Consider the following 23,240-nt stretch of genomic DNA (forward strand, 5'->3'; position numbering starts at 1 on the left):
TCCGATCTCGATACGGTTCCCGACGAAAAAAAAATCACGACGCTCGTCGGCGGCTCGTTAATTCCGTCGTCATTCCGACTGATTTGTATGGCACGACTACGGGGCGACGACGTACCGCGTCGGGGTGGAATCGGTCGAAAGATACAAGATTACGGCTGTACGATAGGGTTAAATGATGACGAGGCGTTGCAGTCGGGCGGTTTCGGTCTGCGGCGTCGTAAAGTCATGTCGCGAGCCGCGGAGCATCAATCTTCAGCGACGACGTGCTCGGACGCACTTATTAGGGCGGTTGACGCTACCGTTGACGCTATTTTGCAAACCTTATCTCTGACGGTCTCCGACGCGTATGTAAAAAATGATAATTAAATTTATTCTCTCCTAATCTGGGAGGGGCGGGGGGGGGGGCGGCGGGTTTTAAACAGCTAATATATTTTTTACGTTTATCCGGAAACCCCGGGGCTACTTTTAAGCGGTCTAGAGCGTCGCTCGGTGATTAAAGTATGCTTAGGCAGTCTAATCCAGGCACAGCAGGATGGCAGTGGGTCGGGGGGGGGGGGGGGGGGGGCGTCGGGGGTGCGGGCAGAAGGCAGGTGAGTTCTCCGTAGACAGAGCGAGCGAAGGCTTCGTCCACGGGACATCGTAACGAAGTTGAAAGTAACGAGAACTAATGATGATGGCGGCAATCTACCCCCGCAATTTCTCCCACCGCCTTCTCCTTTCCACCCCCCCCCCCCCCCCCCCCACTTGTTTTTTTTTTTATCTCCGTTTTCCGCACCTCGTCTAGCCTCGGAATGTTCCAGCTACGAAATATCGAGGAGGAAAATGTTTCGCAGTTTTTTTTTTTATTTTTTCGCCCGGCTAAATTGTTTTCCGTTGAAAATTTTCCTGTCTGATTTTGTTTTTCCCTCTCCCCATCTCTCTCCTTCTCTCTCTCTCTCCCTCTCTCTGTCTCGAGCGTGACGTCTGTTTTGAAACTTCCTTTCTTCGATACCCCCCCCCCTCCCGCAACGGTGACGTCGGCGCAACGTCTACGTGCTCGCGGAGACAATTGTTCGTTAACAAAGTTAGCGATCGCGAACCCAAACCGTAGGGGTACGGCATAAACGATCGAGGTTGTCGTACCCCGCCGTCGTGTGGCTCCCCCAAGCCCTTCGCATCGTTGTTAACGAGATTGGTGCGCGGGGTGAACGCGGGAATGAATCTTATTCTGAGAGAGTGCGCCGATTGGTGCCGTTGCATTGTTTTGCTTTACATTTCATTCATTTGTTGATAATAGGGGCCGGAATTTGACATTTTTTTTTAAGGGTTTTCTATGATATTCTTGAATATTTTGATCTCAAGTAACCGAATTTGAGGGCCGAATTGATATATTCATGAAATTGATGAAGTTATCGCCAATTTATCGCTCGAGAATTTAAAAAATCAAAGATATCTCGATGCAAAAAATTCGTAGGCCGATTTGATCGACGGATTCGTGTTCCTGAGATCGAAATACGTCAGAAAAGTGTCCTACGTTCGAATTTTAAGATACTGTTTTTTTTTTTTTCGGCGAAACTGTCAAGAAAATGCAACCTACCCTCAGGAATTTTCGCGTGAAAAATCAACACGCGCGTGAAGTATAACGACTGGGATGAAATGCGTGGGCAAGGCTAGTATTAATGAAGCAAAACAGTGGAAAACTCGACCAAACAAACGAACGAAAAAAGCAAAGAACAACAAAATGGAGGGGAGGGAAACTCGGGAGCTTTTGAGATAAGTGCCGCAGACGCGAAACGGAAACACTCGCCGGATCTATCTGCACGTATACAAACGACGTGTACACTTGTCGAACTCACACGCTCATTAATGCGCGAGCGAGCTTTTTTGAGAAAAGCGCTCTGTGTGTGTACATTGTAGAGGTGTACGCTAGAAGATACTTTTTCTCAGATTTTTAATTGGTTTCTTATAGCATCACTGATCATTGGAGATCGCTCTTCCTTTTTTCCCGTTTTTATTTCACTCGTTTTTTTTTTTTTCTCTTTCTCCGATCCGCCGAGAGTCGGGATTTTCCTTCTTCTTTTTCCCTCGTGCTCGCCGTACCTTATCATTCGCGGCTCTCGCGATAAATGAAGGTGCTTCTCACGTTTTAACGAGCGTACTTCTATTTGTCGACATTTCGATCTTTGACTTTTCGCAACATTATTGAATTGAGCAGCGTCAAGTGCGGGGGGGGGGGGGCATTGAAAGGGACTTTGAAATCCTCGAAGACGCTTGACTGTGGTAACGACGCGACGCTCCGTAACGCTCTCTCTTCACCCGTACAAGAGAGCACAGATATTATTTGGCCACTTTTACCGTTCAGACGTTCCACGTCGTAATAAAACCATCAGAAAAACATGACGCATGAAACGATACGCGAACGCACGCTTTATGACACACCGAAAAACACGAATTCTTCTCACCTGCCGAGGGCGTGATCGTCGATATTATATATTTATATTTATTTATTTATTTTTTTTTCTTTCTTTCATCCCTATAAAAGCGCACGAGATTCGGAAAGTCGCGCACTCGTATGAAATACACGTGGAGCGACTCTCTCTATTTAGAAATGGAAAATATATCCACGTACGTGTGGATCTCGAAGTGCAGGTAGGACGACGATAGGTGAGCGTGTGACGGAACAATTTCATCGGGTGAATCAGGGTAGCTATAGGGGTGGAACGGTGAGGCGCGGAATCGCATCGTAGCGCAGCGAGGCGACACTCTATTAAATGGTGTGCCGTTGAGCATGGTTGAGCAGGCGCCAGCCGACGTTCAGCTTTACCTCGTGTCACTTGGAATCTATTTGCATAGTAATGGCGGCGTCGCTTCCGTTTACAAGCCTCTGCGTCCTACGGGCCCGCGGGGGAAACGCGCGGAGAAACGAGAAACCGACGGACCACCACCCCCCCCCCCCCCCCCGCCGTCGCCTCGACGACGACAGTTAAGACCGGCGAAATTCTAAAATTATTCGTTAGTTTCGCCTGTAATTCGGAATCTCTGTCCGTTTCACCGTTACCGCTCTTATTATCGTCATCGTTGTCATCGTCATTATCATCGGTTTTTAATCAACGTCAGTCAATGAGGAAGCTGAGAAGCCGTTGCTCGGTAATTGTACGGAAGCCCCATACGATCGGAGACCTAAGGGCTTCCAAACTATGACCATCGACTGCTTGATTATTCGACAGTCCTAGAATCGAGGGACTTTATAAGCGCGTAGCGTGAGGCGTGATTAATCGCCTCGTTCGTCGCAATGATTCGAATATTTTATCGAAGGGAAGAGGGAAAATTTTCCTTCGCGTCTCGCTATTCGATTAAAAAAAAAAAAGAGATTCGATTCCGTGGTTTTTCTTTCGTTTCGTTTCACCTCCTCTGCCCTCTCATTTTCGGGGTACCGGAGCGATAATCATACAAACTGCGATCGCGTAGCGTTCGATAGCAGCGGCAACAGCAGTAGCTTCTATATAACAGCTCATCTCAAAAGGAGCTTCCGAGCTGCTGCAGCTACTGCTAGAATTATTATTACTAATTGCATCGGCACTTTGATATTCTGCCGTTCTCAGCCCTCCTCGAATGCTCTCCGCGCTCTTGCATAGCTCCTACTTATCTGACGTAAGATAAGTTTCTAACTAATCCATACCGCGTGCAACAGTTCCTCTGTTGATCACATCATAACCTCTGAGCTTCAGCTTCGCTTGACTGAAACTTAGCATACCTGCTAATTGGCAGGTGGTTAACATCGTATCGACTACGTAGGAGATGAACGCGATTCCTAAAATTGCAACTAACGCCGCCGATCGCGAGCGTTCGCCCCAATCGCTTTTTCATACAACGCGATGATAATATTCCTCTTCTTAAAAAAAACAAAACAAATAGAAACGTCTCGACGAGCGTGCAATAGAAAGAAAAAAGAAGATGTTCGCGTCAGCTCGATCGTGCGGACCGTCGAATCGTGGTGAGAAAGAGAAAATTCCGATTTGATTAGTCGTCGCACGAGTTGCTCCTCGATATCTCAGGACAACGTGATGCGTGAGAGAAAAGGAACGACGTCTGACCGTTGCCGGGAACGAGAAGGGTGCGCGGGGGACGAACGAGAGGAGGGATACAAGAAAAAAAATAAATACAAAATAAAAAATAATGAATTTAAAAAACGAAGTAGCAAAAAAAAACGCAGGGGTGGCGACGACCCGCGACGAAGCTCGTGCGTTTACGCGTCGAAAAAGCCGGATTCGGAACTGCGTGTCTACCTGGGGGTAAGTAGGTCGACCGTGGCCGAGCGTGTACGACGGTATCCGAAAGACCGGGTCCCTTGCCGTTACCATGGCATCCCCTATATTCTGATATCGATATTTATTACCTGGTATAATTAGGCCTCGAAACGTCACTCGACGAACCGAAAGATCGCCCACGAGAGAAGATTCACCGATGAAACATAAATACACACGCGATACGACGTCGCTCGAATTATTGGACGAGAGAGAAGAAAAAAAAACAACAAACCACGGCGGACGTCTCGCGGATCCTCGAAAAAAATTTCTTCGGGACTCCGAATGGTCTCGGGTCGCTTTAGCCGTATCGCGCGAACGTTGATAATTTTCGATCGCGGAATCGACGGGCAACTTGTGTGCGCTCTCGGCGGGGTTCGCGTTTCCACGTCTCGTGTGAGAAAGTTTTTTGCCCAACTGAAAGCTGAGGTGCAACGGCTGAAGCTCCCGTGAGTGGGAGGAGAAAAATAGAAAGGATAGAGAAGCCCGGCAACTCGGGGTTCTTCGAGCGACGCGATATCACTCCGCTAATTAGGCATTAGCGCAACAAACAACCCCGAGCTACGGTGTTCCTTCGCCCCCTGACACCTCCCGCTCTTCCTTCTCCTCGACCTCATCCTCATCCTCCGCGCCACCCCTACCACCCCTCACCCCTCAACCCTCCCTCCTTCCCACTCTCCTTTTCCCCGCCGCACCGTGACCCCCTGACGCGAAGCTCAAGTTACAAATTAACTTGCCGAGAGATCGTCCCGCCGCCCTGCCCCCCTTCCAACGCTCATCCTGCACCCCCCGCCCCCCCCCCCCGCTCACCTATATACACACGCGCGATTTCACGTTGCGACGTACAACCTGCGAACCGCACATTCGACCGTCGATGGGGTCAATCTGGAAGCATATTGTATTCGCGCCGGACTAAGATAAATGTTGCCGCTTGAATTTCTTAAATTTCATAATCACGCGCGTCGAATTTTCGTCGTCCTGCTGTAATTTCAGCGGATCCGAGGAGATCGCGCGTGGGTCCGATCCGTGCGCGGGGTAACGCCGTCAGAGGTCGAAAACTCTCGAGCGATGAACTTTGAGGGGAATTCGATTCATCGGGGCGCCGACATCGGAATTTCTCCCTTTTTCTCTATCGGTGTGCCGAACTTATCATCGAGCTACAACACTCCCGACACATGATCGAATCGGAACGACGCGTCCGTCGAGACTTTGGTCAGCCAGTCGAGAGGACGTCAACGTGATCGCGAAATAAAATCAAAACTGATAAAAATTTCGCCGAAAAAAAACTGTAAAAACGATAATGGAAACGGTGAAAAATCTCAGCGGTGAAAAAAATCAACTTCGGATCGCGATTTTCAATACGTATCCGCACGCACGTATATTACGTATACATATATGTACTCAAAACACACATGTGCGAGGGTATATTATACGTCATGTAATATCGATCTACATCGGTCACTCGCAACGACGCGGCAGGTGGTATAGGAAAAATGGCGAAGGCCGCGGAGACGAAGTGGAGAAGTTGAGAAAATAACAAAAAAAAAAAAAAAAAAAACTAAGGGAAAAAATAACTGACGGAAGAGGAAGGGTATGTATCGGCGCGGTATATACATGTCTACACATACAGCGGTATGTACGTACATATACCTATGTACATACCGCTATATAGGTACTAGCGAGGACCTCCTGCATCGCAAAGTAATGCACTGGCCATGTACTAGCCGGTAACTCCATTGCCCTCCCACTGATTGACACGCTTCGCATCACACCGATCAGACCGAAACCACCCTTCGGCCGTCTCGCTTTTTTTTTTTTTTTTTTTTTTCTTTTTTTTCTCCTCTCGCCACTCCGATACATTCTTCTCGTCTCGTCTGATCGGGATAAAATGAAAGGAAAATAAAGGCCCGCCGAAATAAATGTCGACGATTTAATACAGCGAGATCAGTTGTATAATATCCGGCGGAATGATCGTTACCGGGTAACACGCTGGATCCGGGAATTTTACACAACGTTTCTCTTTCCGCCCTTTTACAGCTCTTGAATTTTTCGTCCGTCTCTCTCGGAGGTCGCGCGTCGCCTTTGGGAAACCGCAAATGTCCTGCCCAAGGCAAACGCCGAGAGACCGCGAAGCACGAGAAACCGACGACGACGACGACGACGACGACGGTGCGTTGTATACACCTACGGTGCGTCGCAGCTCCGGAGGTACGGGACGTGGTATTGAGGGGATGAAAAGAACCCACCCAGCCAGCCGCCACGGTCGGGGTGTTTCTCCGTCGCGGCAAAGACGCGCGACTCTCTCTTCAAGCCGAGGCTCGTACCGAGGCAGAGCACTTGGCCCGCACTCAATGAAAATAATTTCCCGTTACTCGATTCATTCAATTCAGCCACTCGAACTCCTCGAGTTAATAATCGCTTATTCGCCCCACGGTCATTTCCCGCCTCCTCCCCTCCCCGCCTCCTCCCCCCCGATCATATTTTCCACCGTCAACGGAACGCGACGAATATCATTTGACGAACGAAAAATCTCTAATTATGCAAATCTGGCGGATATTGTAACTCCCCTTTGCTACGAACGAACCGAATCGCGACTCGCGTTCGCGATCCTCTGGGGGTCACTCGCAACCCCCCGCCGATCCCTCCCTCCCTCCCGCGAGCAGCACGTGCTCCTACCGCAGATGCTGTACGCCAGTCTGTTTCTATCCAAGTTTCTGGTCGCTTCGCGATTAAATATTAACGACGCTTCGGGTAGCGCGGTTATCGGATATATGTATACGAGGATGACAGCGAGGGCAACGGGAAAACCGAGTTCGCGGTCCACGTCAAAGACGTCAACTCGGAATCGACTCCTTACCCCGAATATATATCCGTCTGGCCGCGTTTGCGGACTCGCGTGAAATTCATCTTTTCACGTGAATTAGCGATCGAGGCAGAAAAAAAAAACGAAAAATAACTAAACCCGTCGATTAGATCGAAGTCTATAAACTCCCTCGGTGATTCATTCGTTGTCAATGGAATGAATTATTCCAAAGAGCACGCCTATTTAACTCTTCATACGTAAATTTTAGCAGAGCGTATTTTCATGTACGGATGGGGTAGCAGCGCGGGGCCGCCTTGATTCTCCGCTCTTCCATCCTTCCCTCCTCCCCTAATTCTTTCGGCCTTCCCTTTCTTTTATTTTTTGTGATTTTTTTTTTTTTCTTACCGCCGCTCCTCCTCCACCCCTCGGCTTCTCTCTCCCGAGGCACGTTTTTCCACGGGTGACTACTGCACGGCGAGCTCGTGACTCCTTCGTGAACATTCACTTTTACTTCGCCACCCCCCCCCTTAATCCGCCTTCGTGCCCCCTGAATAACAACTATTTTCGAGTTATATTATCCCCCGGTATTCGTCGCTACGGGAGTGCCGAAGGGCTGCGGCGAACTCGAAGGTGAAACTGGAGAGTCGGGGGAGTCAAAGGTGAAGGAGCCGCGGCGGCGGCGGCAGCGGCGGCAGCAGCACCGACGGCCCTCGAGGTGGAAAGAACGTATCAAGGCATTAGCTGCTGTTCTCGCAAAGGCACAGCGAATATAAAGAAGAGATAAACCTGCCAGCTCTACAATAACCGCGCAACGAATTACTTATAGAATCGCGAAAGGTGGCATTCAACGGTCCCTTAGTGCTCGGGACTTACATTCGTTCACACTTTTGCCACCCTCGACCCCCCTCACCGCGGAATCGCTTGATTAATGATGCGCACGAGGGTTCGTCTTTCGGTGAAATTTTTCTCGCCGACGGATACACAAGCACCGCGGGGGTTTCCGTTATCGGATTCGTATAATCCCCACCCCACAGCGAATAAAATCAGAGTCCCGACGATCCTGCCCGCCCCCCTAATTTCAGGCCCGTTTCAGGTACTGGAAAAAAAAAGAAATGAAAAAAAGAAATGAATAATTGTCCGTCCGGTTCTGAGGAAACCGTTCGCGTGTCGTCCGCGTAGGAAGATAGAAAGGAAGGCGAGCATATCGTCGGGTCGTTATTTGTCCATCCGAGATTTCTTTTTTCTTTTTTCTTTTCTTTTTTTCTTTTTTCTTTTTTTCTATACCCTCCGTGCAGCGAGGAGCAGCTGCCGCGGTAAACGCTGTTTGAGTTGGGACGCCGGATCCTATAAATACATTATCCAGATTTGCCGTCCGCCTTTCGCGAACAATCTGCGGCTCTGCCCCAAATAGCGCCATGTGACCGGCTCTCACGACAACGAAGACGACGTTCGGTTCAGCAGCGCGTCCGCTCGCCCACGCATCTTTTCTACCCCCCCTCGTTCCATTCTCCCTTCGGCGTTGCAGCGCCCGGAGAGTGGAATAGAATGGCACGGGATACGTACGTACGTACCCTAGCTACCTACCTACCTACCTACCTACCTACTCCTCGAAGCCCGGCGTCGCGACGCCCTATCAACAGCTTTACCTTGCCGCCCGTACCACCTAGGGAGCCCGAGACCGACGGCGTCGGAGTCGCGTTTGGGGTGATATTTCATTTTCCGCCAGCCTCTGACCACCCGCTCCTCACTTTTCCTCTCTCCTCTCCTCTCCTCTCCTCTCCACTCCTCTCTCGTCTCGAGACGGGGAACCTCCCCTGGGTCGAAATGGACCCTCCGGTAACCTCATTTGCCGCTTTACGACTGGCCGCATCCTGGACAAAGGTTACCTACACCTTCGTCCGCATCTTCATCTCATATCCGCTGACCACAGCTAATATTACTTTCTTATAATTCTCACCGGAATTGATATCGCGGTGTTATTTTTTCTGGATTATCATCCCCAAACTTCTCGCTTCTTACTTATCCTCGTCGGTCGTTCGGATTCGTTTTTGCCGAGTCCCTTTCGAAGAGCCAAAAATTAACCGCGTTTCGATACGAAAAACGTTCGCTCGCTACCGTCTATACACCGACGGTTATGCACGTTGGAAATTGGAAACTTCATACCTTGCGGAGCTCGTGGATTCTTAATGCAGGTCGAGATCTCGTACGTGCGTTGTATCTATTACGTTAGGAGAGAATACGCGTCGATCCCGAGACGAAAATTGTATTTTTACCACACACCGACCTACGAAAGTGTGGCGTAAAATGGTGACCAGACTCGCGGTCCATTCGAACCACCGGTAAAGTACCATAATACCCTCTTCTCGAGGAGTGCCTTCGATATTTTCCGAGAACTCGGGTCTATCGTCCCATCGTCACCGCTTCGACCACCGGACGTAGCCACGCGAGGACGCGAGCTTCCTTCCTTCCTTCCTACCTACCTACCTACCTTCCGTTCATCTCCACGCTCGGTTATACTTACGCATCTCTCTGTTTCTCCGTCTCATCCTCGGCCCCGCACGCTGAATTTTCTCTATCGGTCACATCCATTCGACTGTATATACACGGAGGAGGGGGGTGAGGGAGCAAGGCAGTTTTCGTTTTTCATCGGTAGAGCTGCAGGGATTGTTTGCGCGAGTATCCTCCCTCCCTCTCTCTCTCTCTCTCTCACTCTCCTGTTTCTCCTCTCCGTATCATTACTGTTATTGTTATGTCGTTTCTTTTCTCATTTTTTTTTTTTTTTTTATTTTTTTTTTTTTTCCTCTCCGGTTTTCCATTTGCTGCGGGACTTTTTCTCCCCGTGTATTCTCCCTTTTTCTCCGTAGCCCGTCGGTGGTGCACTCCACGCCTCGCGGGACCCCCGGTTCTTTTCTACCGCTTCCATCTCAACCTCAAACTCGACCTCTACCGCCCCCCTCCCTGTCCTCCGCCACCCGCAGCTCAGATTGCTTTTATGCCCCGGATTGATTGACAATATACTTACCTTACGTGGCGAGTGGACCTTACGGTTATGGAACTACCGCCCACGCGTTACAACCACCCAACTCCCTCGCTACTCACCTCTTCGCCCCGGTCCCGAAAGATGAAACCTGCATCCTGCGGGACGCCGGTGGGAGAATTTTGACTGTTTTTGGTTTTTCATTTCGAGTTTTTGAGCGAGCTGGAAAATCGATAATTTTATTTATATCCTCCGCGCTAACTCGATACCCGCACACCCTTCGGGAGATCAACGGACGCGTTCTACCGTCGCTGTGTACGTGTAACGCGTATAACACGGGCAAAGCTTATTTCCTTGGAAATCTTTGCGACCAAACATCGTATCGTCGGAATCGAGGAGGTAAAGGAGAAGAAGAGGGAGGGGTAAGGGGGGTAAGGGGGGGTAAGGGGGACGGGGACGGGGGCAAGATGACGAACTGGAGATGAGGGGGATGTGAGCTGTTGGGAACGGGCGGAAGGCACCGCAGGCGCGGGTTGATCCCTCGCGAGAGGAGATCTCGACCATCTCGCGACTTGGGGATACTTCCTCTTACTTACGTCTTCGAAAAGAAAGAATTTATACGTGGCTACATATTGCGCCGCCGCCGCCGCCGCCGCCGCCACCGTCCGCGCCCCTCGACAACGAAGTCTCGGGATACACGGGAGAGGAAATATCAGAGGCAGATTTATGACGGGATACTCATACTCCGTATTTTCTATCCGTATATATATTCTTGCGCTCGAGTTATCCGCGTATTTCTACGGATCCTGGTGAAAAGATACTCCGGGTTTTGTGCCACCCCTCCCCGCTCTCTTCGCTCTTCGCTCTTCGCTCGCTCCTCTTTTTCTTCTTCTTCTTCTTCTTATTCTTCTTCTTCTGCTTTTTTCGACGTTACCCCGAGTCTCCCGTTCGGCTCCCCTTCCTCCCCGCTGCACCCCTAATTGGACGTTAGGATACGTATTCGACCGAGTCTCGCCTACCCCTCGGGTATCCCGCGTAGGAAGGTGACGCCGTGTCCCTAAAACCTTCCCCGATTCTCTACGGCGACGGGATCCTTTGAACTTAATTTTCACCTCCGGTACGACGACCTTTCCCAATTAGCCTGCGCTCTCGGAACAACTCCGAAAATTTCGCGCCAGGGATATTCGACGGATACGCCCTCGCGACTTTACGTCACGGTCGTTACGGATGTAAAAATACACCCTCGAATCGAGTGTCCGTTTATCGAATGAAAGACCGAGATTTCAACTTTTTATTGAAATCTAGACGCAAACAATTTTTCATCATTTTCTCTTGGGTTACGTAATATACTCTTCTGCTTCGTCGTATCCGTATAGGTATACAGCCACGCCTGTAAGATTCCTGCGAGAGCCGAGCCGCTCTTCTCGCTCCCCGATTTCTTCCTCTCTCTCTCCCTCTCTCTCTCTCTCTCTCTCTCTCTCTCGAGTTTTTCGTATGAATTTGTAGCAAATCGGATAATAAAATAAGGATCAACAATGCCCGATCGGATTGCCGTAAATTCAATAGCACGCAAATTTGCTTCAATAAAACCAATGGAGCTCGCGCGTATTGATCAGGGTCTCGTGTTTTTGTTTGGGGATGCCCGCCCCCCCTCCCCCTCCTCCCCTACCCACTCCGTCAACCCCCAACCTCCGTAGCTCCCGCTGCCGCGCCTCTTCCGCCCCCTTTGTAACCGACACAACAACCATTCCTACGGGCATATGCATACAACGTCCCGATCGCCGTTCAACGGAGACCAATAAACTGGAATACCGAACGTCGTCTTTCTTCGCGATCTCTACGCTCACGCCGTCGCACCTACTGTACGCACCTTCTCTCGTTTTCCTTTTTTTTTTTTTTTTTTTGCTCAAAGCACTCTCCTCTTTTCGCAGCGTGCGAGATCTTTGGTTTTTTCCCCCTCTTCTCGTGAGATTCGATTCGCCGATCGCCAAGCGAGGTTTTACATTTTCGAGGATAATTATTACCGTATTTCCATTATATCAACGTTCGCGTGTACCGATTGTACGACCTTCTCTCATCTTACCTCAGTAAAATCCACTGTGCAGATCGCGGTAATTCGTAATTAGCGTAACAGCTTAAATCCGCGCCGTTCCATTTTCGGCTCGCATTTCGGAGGTGCGTCAGATTTCATCTCTCAATCGGTTCGTGTACTCGAGATCCGTTTGGGCGGTAAAATTCTCTACGTTTTACCCAGAGAATCTCTCGACGTATTTTCTGGTTTTGTAAATTCATCGTCCTCGGATACCTTTTCTTTCATTTCCCTCCCCCTTCCCCTCCTCCTCCTCCTCCTCCCCTTCGTCTTCTATCCTTGTTTCCTCGCACCGTAAGAATGTCTCGGATTTCCACTTACTCGGTTAAAAACAAAATTTCATGCATGCGGTTTCCATTGGCTCCCGCGAGAAGCAATTTACATGTAAAACTATCCCTGCGTATCTCCTACTGTACGTACAGTACCTACTACAGATGTACCGGATAGCCGGTCGTCTTTCTTTGGATTTATTCTCGGCTGGCGTCGCTGAAAAACGATTGAATGAAAAATTTCACGCGTTCGTTTCGATTTTCATTCGGATTCTCATTTTTATTTCCCCGCTTAATATCTCGTCCGGTTGAACGTCTCGAGTTTCGGATTTCCCGCCGCCCCCGACGCGCCTCTCACTCGAATTGAAAACCATCTCGATTCATTTTGTTCCGTAAAGTCTTCGCGCGAAAGTATGGCATTCCATTTTATCCACTCGGCTCTCTTATTCTCAGTTGTACGTTGAAACGTACGGGTTTCGCCGGGATCGGCAAGTATTTTCTTTTCTTAAAGTCCCGTCAATTAGCTGCAGAAATTACGATGTACAAATTCCGAGCGTTGTCTCTCCATCGTCGAATAGTTCGAATTCCTTTTCTTCCTGCTTATCATTACGCTGCAAGTTTTCGTATCCCAGTCGAGAGAATTTTTGCGCACCTCGAGATTTTCGCATTAATATACATCGCTCTCTGATACAACGAATATCTCGATTACCAGAAAAGAAAATGTTTACAAGCCGAGTCCTTACGAATTCCGAAAAAAGGATCGAGCTCCTACCGATTTCGAACTTTGGAAAAACTCGACCCATACGAATATAGAAGAAATCAACTACTCTCCGTAATGCGATTCCCTTATTTTCATTATTTTGTTATTCCAGCAGCACATTATCTTCAAATATACAAGTATCTCGTTACGTATGTAAACTTAATTTTTCAAGAGTCTCGGAACGCGAACACTCCCGAAAAAAAAAAAACAAAAAAACAAAAAAAACAAAAAGCTAAGAAAGCGTAAAGATTGGTCAGAAGAATCGATGAGCTTAGGGACGGGCTAGAAATCGGTCGAACGAGTAGCGAGCGGTGGAATGAAAGTGGGAGTGAAACTACTTTAGGAAATTAGCCGTTGAGGGCTGAGGTGTACATGCTACATTTTCTCTTTCTCACATTTTCTGGAGTAGACGATATGCTCGACAGATCCTTGAAATTCCGTTGACCTTTTTCATGCCTTCCCGCGTTCCGGTGACGATTTTCGAATCCAAAAATCCAAGGCGCGGTGAATCCCGCACTCGTTATCACCCGTGGCACGGAAAGCTTCGCGAGCTTTTTTTCATCCCTCCACATCGACACACGTTGGTTTAAAAAATACAAAATTCTACCTATTTTTTTTCGATTTTTTTTTATTTATTCACTTTTTCTTTTTTATCGCTGTACAAGGCATTTAACGAAGGCGCGATCGACGTTATTAATCATCGGATTGTTTGAAACCTGCGGAAGAGATGATAAATCATCCTCTGTCAATGTGTCACTGTGGTGGTAGGGCATGTCTGAATTTTACCGTAAAACTTCTCAGATTCGTTCTTATCGCGAACGAAGACGAGGTGTATATACGTGTACGTGTATAGAAAAAGGTAGCTATGTACAACGCGACGCGGTTTGCGGTATACTTAGCGGTAAACTTATATTATACACGCGTTGCGAAAAGATGAACGCAGCTGCGCGGCTGATTATTGAGAGAAAATTTTTCATATTTTCGCGGTAAAATTTTTTCTCTTCTCTCTCTTTTTTTTCCTCCATTCAATCAAACTCCCTGCTAAATATGTACGTACTCGTATCACTCGTGCAAATAGATCGCTCGTTTCGCGTGTATCGGTGTCTTTTGATTATTATCGGTAAATATGTGTGTGCACGGTCGACGTACTTCCCCCGTTCTCCTCATTTTCTGGACGTCGTGACGTAGGCGAGCGGCCAATAACCAATAACCGAGGGGCAGGCGCGAGGCAGGGCCCGGCTCGTTGCGCGAAATTAATGTAATTTATCGAGGGTTTTACGATCGGGCGCTATTTTTATTGGAATCGGCGAACGGGGACGTCTCCGATACTCGGGTCGCCTCGTAAAAGGGTGTAACCTCGAGTCTCGGGAAGTCGGAGTATCTCGAGGTTGCCGTTTCGGCCCCCTCAGAAGTGGTAGAATAATATCATCGGACGACGATTATCGCGACGTACTCGACGGGATGTACGTACGTCGCGTTTGTTCCGTCGATCAATTATTCGATCGGTTTTCGAAGACGTCGATCACCGCGATCCGCCCGAATCCCGTCGCTCATAAAAATCTGTCAAAAGTCCGTCGTGTTCGGTTTTTTTTTTTTTTCTTTTTTTTTTTCCGTTGTTGTTGTTCTGTATTTTATTCTGGTCCCTGGTCTTGGAAGCCACGACAATGGCTGAAATGGACGGAAATCCGATCCTGTTTAATCCATGACTCTCCGGATGGATCTCTCGCATAGTCCATTACCAGTTTCTCATCTCCTGAGATAAAATGAAACGACCGAAATCCCCCCCCTTATTCCATTTACCTGTAGTTTCATCCGAGTGCTAGTGGATTTTCATACGAGAGCTACAATACCATAGCAAAACACGAGTATTACGTTACCGCGTATCGATATACGTCAGCCAGCAGGCGTATATAGTATTACCTACATAGACGCAACTAATTATACTCATATTCATTCCATTCGACGAACTGCGCTTCTTCATTTTTCCATACCATCATCAACGTGTACATATAGTGCATTTTACCGCTCACATAAGTATACGGATGATGTATTTCGTTTGCCTCGTGTAAAGTGATTCCTCAGTTTTCACTTTATCTGTTTCAGGTTTTTCTACCTCTACCATTTCTCATTTTACGCTTATCACTATCGATTCAACGGGCAATACAGTAGCCTGGCTCTGATAACGTCGTGGCTTTTCATTCAGGTAAGAATTTCAAATCAAAATTTCAACGTACCACGTTCTTCCTTTTTCTATTTCTCATTTTTCACAAGAATTGCAGAACTGGAAACAACCTTTCCGAACCATAATTATGTACAATTCTAAAATTGACTATCGTATGTCAATTTTCAGAATTTCCATCGCAAGTTCAAACTGCAGTCTCGTTCGATGCTGTAAAATTTCTGCTCACAAACCTCTGGGGTGATTTTTTCATTTTTTTTTTTCTTATCCCCCATAACTCCGATCGTTCTCCGTCACAATATTGAGTAATTTTAAAAATGAACCAACGATTCGAATATAGCAGCCGATGTTATTGCGGTGATCTATAAACGGGCGATCGTCGGGGGGTGGGCGGGGGAGGGGTGGAGGGGTGGCGGGGGGTTGGTGGGAAATGACGGATGAAGGAAGAAATCTCACGGTGGAATCACCATGCTAATCGTACCGGGGAGAGTCGTTACGTCAACGACGGTTACAGGGTGTACAAGGGGTTAAATCTGCAGCCGTCCGTGCGGCGTTGTTGCGTAACTCGCGTATTATGTGCACGCTCAGTTTCATTTTGAAAGTCGGTGATTGCGTCTGTCACGGGCAGACCGCGTCGGTTGTTAACTGGCCAAGATATTCGAGTCAAGTTGCCTGGAAAATATATTATTGAATAGATATCTGCAGCCGAACGGTCGGCCCGGAGAGGGTGGTCTGTGGGGGCAGGAAGGGGGGCCCCGCGCTCATATTTTTCGCCAAGCTGCCGGTGATGCTGCAACGAACGAGATTCGACGTGTACAATAAACTATCCCCGGCTTATTTAGACGTTCTATTAGAACGAAATTTGTTTACGTTTATTACGTTTGCGCACGACCGGCTGCGGTGCACCGATCGCTTTTAATCAACCCAAATACACGTCATTTGCCGCGCATACACTATAGGTAAACCGAACAAAATTGATTACCTTTCTGTTTTTTTTTTTATTTTTTTTTTTCTCTCTCTCTTCGCACACGCACGTTAAGGACGCTGTGTCGAGGTACGAAATTTCGGCGATGTATAAATTCTGGCGAACGGTGACCGAAAAAATTTTGTCTTGCTTTTTTTTTTTTTTTTTTTTTTCTTTCGTCAATTTATCATTGCGGAGATTATTAAAATCGTTCTCTGCCAAAGACTCTCGCTACGCTGCAGAGACTTCACGGGCTACCGGCGAGCACACAAATATCACGTACCGTACAATGCATACCTATATCTAGGCATCGGCGTGTTTCACTCTCGCGTAAGTCCCGTTTTAATTAGGCTCGTTCAAGTATGTATACAGGTGCGCGTTGATACCGCCCGAAGGACCAACGCGAGGATCAAAGGAGCCGCGGAGATAAAAGCGACGGAGCTTTTCTCGTTTTTTGGCTTTTCTTTCTTCTTCCTTTAATATTTTTTTATTTTTTTTTTTATTTTTACTTTCGTTTTTTCCTTCTCGATCTCTCGGCCGGTTCCCTCGAATCGAGGCCTAAAACGTAACCCGCGAAACGAACCGTAGATATCATCCCGGTGACAGGTGAATTATACACGTTAAACGCGTACGTCGGGATAATTGGTTGAACAAAGAATAGCGTAGCGGAAATGAGGAAAAAGAAATTTTATCACCTGGCCTTGTTTCTCCGTTTGCTGAGAGAAAATAATAACGAACTTCTGGTGAAATACAAAAATTATAACGATAACTACTGCGGGATTAATTTTCCCGTGATTCGTTTTAGCCGAAAAGTGTATATACCTGGTTCGCCCTAATTATATTGTATTATATATATATATCGTCATCAGCTTCCTACGGGATTGCAGGGTATAATAAGCTGCAGGGCGAAGCTTTGGAATTATCTCATCGACATAATAAACGATTAAATCTGTAATTAATTCGTTTAATGAATTTATAAATTTTAAATCTACTGCGAAAATTTTTGTTACCTCGTCGTCGACATCCCCCCCCCCCCCCCCCCTTTCGATTTTCCACCGCACGCAATGGTACGGAGCGGCATTCACCCTCTGGGTTAAATCCCGCTACGGGTTTATAGGTCAACAAAGTTGAACCGATTAATTTCGAAACGCGATTACACCACCGATATGCTCGGTAACTCCCTCTGTCCCCGTTATACCGGTCTCTATTACTTCTCGTTAAAATTTCATTCCGAACGCATAACTTCAAACCTTTAAAAACAGACACCGCGTTGCCGCTGGTTACCTTTCGCGGCTCAAGCTGCGAAGTGCAAAGCAAAATTTTTTCAAAAATCACGAGAGTCGAAGAAGAAAAAATTCGAAACGTAACCGGGAACTGTTCCCTCTCGTTGTCCCCGTCGTTCCACGTTACACGGTCCAAGCGATCGATCGGAAATTGCATAAATTCGTCCGAGGCAATAGATAGGTGATCAAATAATATTAAATATCGAACGAACGAACACGTACTCGCTCTATCGCATTGCAAAAATTATCCAACTTTTCCCTCCCTCCACCTGTTGCTCCCCACCCTTCATCCCTCGCGGGTGCAGCGAAAGGGGTTGCCGTGAGTGCGAATGCGGTGGATATTTTTTTTTTTTTGTTTTTTCTATTAATATCTACAGGAATATTTATTTTTGAAAATTACGCAAATACAACGATGATCTCGTCGTTTGATTTATTTAAATCGCTTGGGATTCGCTGTGAATTTTATCGGTTCAATGCGGCCGGTGATATAATCAAGTTTGAAAGAGGATACCGCGAGTCTTGGTAACAATGAGCCCGCGCGATGTACACACTTATCCTTTCCTTCTCTCTTGATGGTTCCTCAGTGTGCTTTAGTTGGCCTTTATGCGCGCCGAACAATGGTGCAAACTTGTTAGCTAGCCGCGAGAGAGTCCCTTGTAAATATACACGGTATCGTAGTTTCTGCCTTGAGGTGGTCAGACTCCGAACGGCGACTGCTTTGAATCTACCCCGAAGGAAAATCAGGGCCGAACTATCGCCGTAACAAACAATCGCAACTTGCGAGGCCTCTGATTATTATACACGTACGCCGTCGAACGGTGTACACGACGATCGTTCGGATTCCATCGAATCGTCCGACGGATTCGTCAAATTTCCAACTCTGAAAAACAAAGGGGGGCAAAAAATTTCAGGAAAAAACGCGCCGCGGAGACTGCAGCGCGTTGCAATACTAGTTTCCGATAAAAGAAATTACCCGATACAATATATAGAGGTTATTTCATACCGGGTAAAACGAGGGGTAGGAAAAAAAAGCTCACTCTGCGTTCGTCTGTGCGTTGTTGGTGAATTCCTGCAACTACTGTTGTACAACGTGTTTGCAACGGAAAACCCCATGAATTGTAAGCTGCACCTGATCGCGATTTTATTTTTTTATTTTTTTTTTTTTCGTTTTTTTTTTGTTCCACGATTTTTTACTTTTTAGTAAAAATAAAAGCTCGCGAATCGATTGACGGAAAACGTTGGTGCTTGTCAATAGCGTAGCGGGAGGTAGAGGAAAGGACAGGTTGCAGGTTGCTGGGGGGAGGGAGGTGGTCGCCACCCGATAGCGTACGGTCAAAGGACTATTTTGTCCGTAGCCAGAAAAGGTAGGTGGGAAAAAAAGTTTGATAGCATTATGATTGACTAATATAGCAGGAGGTAAACCGGGGCGCCGTGAAAGGCGCGAATTCTCTCGATCGCTCCAAAGCCACTCCCGTTGAGGGTCGGCTGCGCTCCGGTGATTGCAACTTGTTGGCAGCAGAACCTGCCCACCGCCAAGCTATAATACTTCGTACGGCGGCGATCGGATTCGGCGTGCGAGGGTTTCGGCCGGGCAGCCCGCCACCAACTTGAAACCTTTCCTGTCGTTTGCGGCAACAAATTTATATGGAAATTCACAAAATTCGCTCCGCGCATCCCCGTCGCAGTTGTTGTGTCCCCTTTCTCTCTCTCTCTCTCTCTCTCTCTATCTATCGTTATATAATGTGTACCTATAACGTCTACCTTCTACCGTAGCTTTCCACCGGCAGCTATTTCTCTCCGAATGCGTCGTTCCGTATACCTATACCTCGCACACGACGTATACCTCTTTCGTTCGTTCGTTCGTTCGTCCGTCCGTCCGTCCGTTCTCTGCACCATGTCTTCCCTGTTTTCCCCCGCAGTGACATCGGGTCGCCCCGCGTCGTTCCAGGAACTCGCAATTGCCTCTTATATACCGGTTGAAAACCTCTAGCCGAGAGACACACCGCAACTCTATACCTAACCAACCCCGTACGCTACCACGTACGGCTCGGTTACCGAGACAATTTTGAATTTTCACGGACCCGAGAGTTTCACCGAATAAAATTTGCGCTCTCCCATTCGAATCGGGAAGCAGTAGGGGATGAAGAAAAAAAAATAAATAAAGAAGGAAGGAAAACTTATCGGAAAATGAGGATTGCAAGGGATTTCTGTATGAGCACGTTCTACGGTGCCATGAATCTTGAGCGATTCCCTTCATACCCATGGTGGTATAACATTTTTCTATTTTCAGCATTCTATGATGTACTTTTTCCACCACTACGAGCTACCCGTGATTCTTCAGCAGGCTCAACTGCAACAGTTGCTTCTTAGGAATCACGGGCAGCCCGCGGCGCAACCCCCGACTCCCAGTACGGCGCCCACGACACCCGGTCCTTCGCCGACGTCGAGTCCTTCGCCCAGCCCTACCCCTGGAGGTACGACGGGTACGGGTACGACGGGCGCAACGAGCACCTCGGCAGAGGCGGATCACCGGCAAACGCAGAGCAACTACGTCTCGGAGTTGTCGCAGCTGGACTCGAGACCTCCCACAGGAGCCGATCAAGAAACACCTCCCAGACAGAGAGCTACGCCGGAGGAAGGTGAGCCATACGATACGTCTATCTCATTTTCTCCACCTCCATCTCCCCGTACACCCGTTTTCCAATATCGATTTATCTATCCGTCTCCATCAGTCGCCTGCAGGGCGGCGCCTAATTTCGTACCAGTTTTATTTCAATCTTGACGAGAGGAGAAAAGAAACAGAAAAAAAAAAGAAACAGAAAAATACCGAAAGGTAGAGAACAAAAAAAAAAAAAACCGTATAATTACAGTCATCGCGATAGGATAAACGAAAAAAAAAAAAAAAAAAAACAACAACAACAACTCCACGGTTTATTGCAGCGGCAACGATCGATGACATCTCATCGAATCGCGGTGCAGATGCGTCGGTAGTTGCAACGTCGTTAGAAAACGATGGAAGTGGCGAACCCGCAATTTCGAAGTCTCGTACTTCCGCAAGTGCGTCGGTTGTCGCTTCGAACGGAATATCTTCGGGTGCATCCGGTGACGCCTCGACGTCCGAAGAATTTGAGGTAATCGAGGCGTCGTCATCCTGCCCATCATCGGAGTCGATTCAAAAGTCCGACGACGGTTCAGCCAACGTGTCGGGTGCGAACGAAGAAAGAAAAGCCGAATCGGACGACTCCGGAACGTTAGAAGAAAAAGACTCATCTCCACATCAGGTCTGAGTTATCGATAAACCGTGAGTTCCTCTACTCCATTTATGACCACATCTCCCCTCACCCCTGCCCTTGTAGCACGCGACTTTTTTTTTTTTTTTTTTTTTGTTTTTCGTCAATTCTTGAGACTAAAATCCAAATTATTTCTCTACACAGTTTTCAAGTCATTCGGGATTAATTTATTAAATAAATCCGATCGATTACTCTCTCTGCACCAGCTAATACGTACCTATATAACACACCTACGGATATATCACATACCCACAAAGAATGCATAGGTGATACCATGTGAAACCAATTACAATTGCATAAAACTCCTGCAGTTTAAATACCGCAAGCGAACAAAAAAAATAAATAAATAATCAAACGGAAAATAAACTCACTCAATCAACCGATAACAATAATTGAAAAATAATGTATACTTATAATAATAATAATGATAGCAACAATAATAATATTAATAATGATAGGTTATTAAATTAATAATGATAATGATAATGATAACAATGAAGATATGATGATAATAATAATGGCTAATGTCAATATTGATGTAAAGTTTGAAATATCGATGATGATTAATGCAACAGAATCAATAATAATAATAATAATAATAATAACGATAATCAATATTAATGCATAATGATGATAGTAATAACGATAATAGATAGATACCTGTACACATCGACGGTCGAATATTATACCGATAACTGTTTGTATATAATAAATAAGTTACGTTGTTAAGCTTGATTTCGAATATTAATATCGATGAAGATGTGTATATAAATATATTTATATTGCATACGTATTATTGTGAAATGTAATGACGGTAATGGACGACGATATAAGAGTTACGTAATTTCAAACGCGCTAGATAAAAACTAATTATACGAATGCGCAGACAAATGGAACGGACTAACGTAAGCAAGCTATATCTTATTTACGCGCTATATATATATAATATATAATGTATAAAATATTCTGACCATTATAATTATCATGATACACATTACATACAATTACAGCAATAGAAAAATAATGATGCAGATCAAAGCATGTTGTACGCGATATATACGTTACAATGTGTTACATAGATAATATTTGTGATATATGTTCACCATTTAGATAACGCCGAGGGTAACGCATGATAATGAGCAGCAAGTGGAAATGAGAAAAAAGTTGAGTTTCGAAAAAAGAGTAATAAAAAAATGAAACGAGAAAAAGAAAAAAAAATCAGATTTACGGGGGAGGTAGCAGATATATCATACATACATTTGTTAGCATAAAATTGTAGGTGAAATCTTTAGATATTTTTTTTTTCCTTCCTCTCCGGTGGGACAATCTGTCGTGGTGTTCTTTACGTTTTAACTGTCTCACGACGTGATTCAATCGTTTCTATAAGAGAATCTTTGAATACGCTGATATTACCTTTACTATCGTGCACGTGCAAGGCAGCGATTTGATTAAATATATGTGTACGTGTGTATTTGTTTTCTGACGTACGTATACCACGCGCACGTGTGTAAAATTTCTTAGGTGTAAATTCATAGTCAGAAATTTCGTCGATTGTAGGTATACTTATTGTTAGTAGTACACTTTATGTATTAATGAATATTGTATATTTATTGCTTATTGTTGCCTCGTAGACGATGATTCACGTCATTGTCAATGTTATGTTATTGTTAATATTACTTTTATCGTCATTATTTTATTAATATTATTACAATTTTTCTACAGCCATCGATATCATTGAATTTTGTTATTATAATTATTATTTTCATCACTGCGACGATGATGATTGTTGGTATAATTATTGACATTATCCATCAATTAGTATTCGATGACTACGATGGTACGAGTATCACAGCAAACATATTATCAAAGGTTCCAAAAAAATATCCGCAGCTTTCAAATGGATCATTGTTGAAAGGAATTTTTGCTTTGTGAAAACTAGGAAGAAAAAAAAAAATTGCGTTTGCCCGGTATTTATTATTTTTTTTTCTCTCTTTTAATTATGTTTTTTCTCTTCGTAATATTGATTTTCTAAATGCCGTTGGGTTGTAAATAAATCATAATTATATTATGATATATACATATATACATATATATATATAAATAATAAAATGAAAAACTATTGATACAAATAATAATAATATATAATATTTAATGAAAATTAAATGGTATTTGAAGGAAAATTTTTAGAAATCCCTCTTATCTCTCGAATTTCAAATTATCTGTGTTTTCTCTTTCTTTTACATTCGTACAATTTATTTATCTCATGCTGTCCTGCGTATCTTACAATCGTTGATTGTCTGTAACAGGTCAAATATCGTATTGTTGCGATTTAACGGTGGTTGC

The 23,240-nt window shown here is 45.9% G+C and overlaps 1 protein-coding gene across 8 annotated transcripts in view; it reads left to right on the plus strand.

The window, feature by feature from the left end:
• Positions 1–22,836, plus strand: part of LOC105686311 (membralin) — a 65,532-nt gene extending 42,696 nt beyond the window's left edge. For all 8 annotated transcript variants that reach the window (XM_012400999.3, XM_012400991.3, XM_012400980.3 and 5 more), the window contains 3 exons: positions 15,285–15,384; positions 19,898–20,246; positions 20,548–22,836. In XM_012400999.3, the coding sequence (XP_012256422.2) occupies positions 15,285–15,384; positions 19,898–20,246; positions 20,548–20,894 (796 nt within the window). In that variant the 3' untranslated portion in view covers positions 20,895–22,836. The remainder of the gene's footprint in view (positions 1–15,284; positions 15,385–19,897; positions 20,247–20,547) is intronic.
• Positions 22,837–23,240: the final 404 nt, after the last annotated feature.

Source organism: Athalia rosae, chromosome 4 (genome assembly GCF_917208135.1).
Source record: "Athalia rosae chromosome 4, iyAthRosa1.1, whole genome shotgun sequence".
Lineage (NCBI taxonomy): Eukaryota > Metazoa > Arthropoda > Insecta > Hymenoptera > Athaliidae > Athalia > Athalia rosae.